At 47.4% G+C, this 5025-nt stretch overlaps 1 protein-coding gene across 1 annotated transcript in view; it reads right to left on the bottom strand.

The window, feature by feature from the left end:
• Positions 1 to 2080, bottom strand: part of LOC147009420 (uncharacterized) — a 20692-nt gene extending 18612 nt beyond the window's left edge. Inside the window, exons 1-2 of the mRNA XM_085861817.1 lie at positions 1883 to 2080; positions 1542 to 1735 (exon numbers count right to left, since the gene is read on the bottom strand). Coding sequence (XP_085717943.1) covers positions 1542 to 1612 — 71 coding nt within the window. The 5' untranslated portion in view covers positions 1613 to 1735; positions 1883 to 2080. The remainder of the gene's footprint in view (positions 1 to 1541; positions 1736 to 1882) is intronic.
• Between the last annotated feature and the right edge of the window lie 2945 nt (positions 2081 to 5025).

Below are 5025 nucleotides of genomic sequence, written 5' to 3'. Positions count from 1 at the left end.
TGCTGCGAATCTGGAAGCCATGAGCACACAACATTCAGGTCCTATCGCTCAGTTATTTCGATAAATGAATGTGGATAGATAGCTCCCTTTCCCTCATCTAATGGGTGAATAAATGTTCATGCGCTGTGAAGTAATTTTAATCGTCAGGGTTTTTACGTCAACGCTATCTTCAGCAACAATGCTCTGCTTGCGGCATTCTCCCAGAGCTTGCCAGCAAACACGTGCGTGTCAGCACATATGGTGGCGGAGTTCACAAAGGCCTGACGTCTCTCTCGCAAATCCTCGGCAGATCGGGGACGAGGTGGGTGTAAGTCGGTCAAAGGGCACAGAGCGAGCTCCAAGACAAGCACAGCCTCGAAGGGGGGGGGGGAATCAAGACGCCCGACACGCCCCCGACCAATCATGGAGAGGCAACGAAGTTCCCTGGCGAATGAGGTGCGCGGAGGGGTGAGACGCGTTCCCCCCGCCCCGACGAGGGGCGTGTAAAAATAGACGGGACAGACGGTGAAAAGAGGGTCTTGGTCGTCGTCTTCGTTTTCTTCTTCTGGTGGTCGCCTGGTCTCCTGGTCGTTTTGGACCCGTGTCGCCGCTCCTGGACTCGTGTCGCTGGTGGTCTTCTGGCTCTCGTCTCATCGCTGGCTCTGTGCGCGTCGCAGCGATCCCTCAGCTCGTCGGTGTCTGGATTCGGCTCGCCCCTCGCTGGTGCCCGGTTCGAGGACCACACGAGGTGGACAGGTCCGAGGCAAAATCTGGACTTCAGCTCGCCCTTTCCCTCCGAGCTGGAGGCCGCAATAAAGACCACTTTGGGTCCGTTTCTTTGGGTGTGTGCGTGTGTGTGTTTGTGGTGCCAGTATAGTAAGTAGAAATGGTACAAGTGCCTTGCTGTAGATACGTGCCATTTATATTCGGATAACTCTGATTTTACGTGCCCCCCTGCTCCATTATAAATAAACCCATGTGGTAAATGTATCGGTTCGTCCTCGTCCTTTCTTTTATTGGTTTAACACGGTGCGTGTGGGAGAAATAGCCAGGCTGTTGCCGCTGTAAAGGGAAATTTGGACCGACGAAAGCTCGGTGATCATCCGCTCGGGTCGCACACGGTTTGAGTACGTTAGCGACTCGTTCCGCACGAGCATCGTCGAGGGTGAATTTCCCCGGTAGTTTGGACGATATGGGTATTTAAGTAAATTGAAATTGGCAATCGACCCAACCCCACGTGGTCGATCTATTGGCGAACTTCGGTCCGATAAGGGACCGTCGGCTCCGGAGTTATCCGGGGAGACGACCTATAAATTCCAGGTGATCGGTGGAGTCGACCCGACTGCTCCAGCTCGCGGTCATGCTCGCAGCCGATACCCGGCCCGCAAGAATAACTCGCTTTCGATTCAACCAACCCATTTTGTCACCTACAAATTGTCATGTATGGTCTGGTAGCAAAGTAGGAATAACAAGTTATCGTTTGACGTTATGTACTCTGTGACGTTATGCACTCTGTGACCTTATGTACTCTGTGACGTCATGTACTCTACTATACCACTCACTTATGAAAGTAAATTCCACTGTTTCTCCTCCTTCGGTTGGTACAACCACAGCAAGCGCAGCTTTCCCCCATCTTTCAAGTTCTTCACATGTAATTTTTCCCGGAATGATGATGGTGGACAAACTTTCTAATCTGGCCTTGATTTCATCGAACTTCGCCCTCTAGTGGTTCAAATGTAACTCCATGAACTGGACCCTTGTGTGGAACATTAAAAAAACACCGTTCACCATGGAAACGTCGAAACGTGCACCACGTGCACAACACCAACTACATCACGAGCTTTAGTTCTACTCACGAAGATGTTAAACACCAGAAATCTTCACAACACTTCGATCCACTCACAACTCGCTTGGAGAATGTTTCTTTCCCTGTTCGTGTCCCGGGAACACGGATCCACGCTTCATCAACACACGACTCTTCTTCTTCACTTTCCTCACAACTCTTCTCTCGAATCCCTCTCGATCGTTCTCTCATTCCCACTACCGTGTATTATCACAGCATTTCTTCCATCTTAAAAATATTCCACACAAAAACATTCAACCCTCAATAAAAACGACGACGAAAAAAGTAGGTTCGACATGTCAAGCTGGAAGATACACCTTACTCAAGGGGTCTTGATGATATGGAGAGAAGACTGAGACCGAAACATGGCATTCTGTTCAGCACCACAGAAGGTTGTGGACATGTGCTTGTTGATTGTTGGTCTGTGTTTCGTTGTTGGGTCGTGGGTGCAGTGCAGTCAGATATTCATTCATTTCGTGTGCAGTCTTTGGTTCCTCGTTTGCATCATTGCTGGGAGCAAGGCTGTGCCGCTGATGCAGTGCCCCCTGCTGGTAAGGGCAGGATTTGTAATTTGTTCAGGGTGCAGGTGATGGCTCGCCTCCTCTTCACGAAGTACACAATGGGATGTTTAACTTCCTCCAAATAACTCTGACAGGTTTAATGTTCATCCGTGGGACTGCACACACAATGATGAACCACCATGTCTGTAAACACTGGGATGACAGTTCATGTCTGGTCCGGCAGTCGAACTTTGTTGTTGAGAGTAGTTTACTGTCGGTCATGGTGGGGCGAATGAAATCGCAGTGACAAACTGTCAATCGACACCCGTGTTCTTCATTGCTCAGCCCGCAAGCCACTGGCGGCCCCTGGTGGCCTCAAGTGTGCTCCCCGACGTGTGGCCGATAATACACAAATGCGAAAACACCGTATCATAATCTGCCATAAATGCTATCAAATTTTGACCCAATGGTTTCACATGAGGAGAGGACAGAAAGAGGGGAGAGGAGAGGACAGAAAGAGGGGAGAGGAGAGGACTGAAGGAAGGCAGAGGAGCGGAGAGGATTGAAGGAAGGCAGAGGAGCGGAAGGAAGGAGGGTTGAGTGGATGGAGGGAGAGGATGGAGGGAGGGGAGAGGAGAGGATGGAGGGAAGGGAGAGGGGAGGACGGAGGGAGAGGAGAGGATGGAATGAGCGGAGAGTAGGAGAGGATGGAATGAGCGGAGAGTAGGAGAGGATGGAAGTAGGGGAGAGGAGAGGATGGAGGGAGGACAGAGAGGAAGCTAGGAAAGGGGGAAGAGCATGGAAAGGGGGGGGGGTGTGGGAGCGTGACACCTCACCAAATGTTGTGAAACACTGTGGGGGAGGGATATGAGGAGAGAGGGGGAGAGGGAGAGAGAGAGAGAGAGAGAGAGAGGGAGAGAGAGAGAGAGAGAGAGAGAGAGAGAGAGAGAGAGAGAGAGAGAGAGAGAGAGAGAGAGAGAGAGAGAGAGAGAGAGAGGGAGAGAGAGGGAGAGAGAGAGAGAGAGAGAGAGAGAGAGAGAGAGAGAGAGAGAGAGAGAGAGAGAGAGAGAGAGAGAGAGAGAGAGAGAGAGAGAGAGAGAGAGAGAGAGAGAGAGAGAGAGAGAGAGAGAGAGAGAGAGAGAGAGAGAGAGAGAGAGAGAGAGAGAGAGAGAGAGAGAGAGAGAGAGAGAGAGAGAGAGAGAGAGAGAGAGAGAGAGAGAGAGAGAGAGAGAGAGAGAGAGAGAGAGAGAGAGAGAGAGAGAGAGAGAGAGAGAGAGAGAGAGAGAGAGAGAGAGAGAGAGAGAGAGAGAGAGAGAGAGAGAGAGAGAGAGAGATGGAAAAAACAGAAGAGATAGAAAGGTGGGGGATGGAGGTGGTGTTAGCAAAGAGAATGACCAAACACATACACACAAAAAACTCATGTCAGAACAGCTGCACACACAACGACACAACAGAGTTTCTGACGTAATCTGCTGGCACATCCTAAAAACGTTGATATCCCAGTTCCAGAAAATTTGTGGGAAAATGTACCAAAAGCAATCACTGAAAACATTGAAGTACCGCGTGAACATTGTGAACAAGTATCGGTGGGGACGTCATGATCTCATCGGGCGTGAACATCGAAAAAGATAAACTATTGCAACGAGATATCACACTAAGTACAAAAAAAAACTTGGAAGAAGAATATTCCTTTCCAATTTCTGTTGTTTTTTTTGTGGGGGAGGGGGGGGGTGTAAAAGAGTTGATAAAGAAAGTAAAATACACGTATACAGATCAGTGAGATAATACACAAACATCAGTGCAAATCAAGCACTGATTTGTGTGTTTAACAAGAGCGAACCTGCAGCACACGCTTCTGGGGTCACACAGCCACCATGTTTGATTACCCTTCCCTCACCAGAACGTGAGAGGTACAGGAGTAGCTGAGTGTGATAACACTGAACTTCATCAGGTTCCATCACAGATTGATTCAAATTTGTTTCCACATTTCCAGCTTTGTTTGTTTTCCTTCAGAGCCTTGTAATAGAGCCACGAAGGTGACTGACAAAACTGAGAGTCTGATTTTAATAAGTCAAAAGTGTCAGGTTGAGTTGGTTTCAGTGTGAGAATATTTTAATTTCAGATCGTCAATAAAATAGAAAGTTGGGAGATGGAGGGGGGTTGGTTAAACAACAATGTTCCTCACAGACAGAGTCCATGACCATGTTCCTCACAGACAGAGCCCTGTGAAACACTTGGCTGTTTTTTTTTTAACAACATACGTTAAATGATAAATTAAACACATCAGCATGAACATAAACACATCGCCGACTCTGATAAGGCAAATGTCAGAGAGTTGAAACCTCACCTCAAATACATTCAAGGTAATGTTGAAAGTTCGTGGTCTCTTTCAATACATTCTTCTTGAGACCTGTAAGTTTCTTTTCACATTTGAATTCATTTAACCCTCTCATTAAGCATTTATAAGCATATGCTTTTGATCAAACACCTACAAATTCACTGAGTATCTTTTCACCTAATTCATCTTTAAATTTACCAATAACCTTTCTATTCATATTAAAAAAGAGCGGGTTATTAGGATCATAATTACTTGCATCATAAATATCTTCATCTTCTTTCATATCCTTCTAAACATCATCTGCATTTATGTCGAGTATGAAGCTATCCGTATCAATACATAGCAAAACAATATTCTCACCATAT

The sequence above is a fragment of the Eptatretus burgeri genome, chromosome 17 (assembly GCF_056783735.1).
Source record: "Eptatretus burgeri isolate ZD-2024b chromosome 17, Ebu_testis_v1, whole genome shotgun sequence".
Taxonomy (NCBI): domain Eukaryota; kingdom Metazoa; phylum Chordata; class Myxini; order Myxiniformes; family Myxinidae; genus Eptatretus; species Eptatretus burgeri.
Note: the sequence above shows the minus strand (reverse complement) of the source record. Positions and strands in the feature narration are given on the sequence as shown.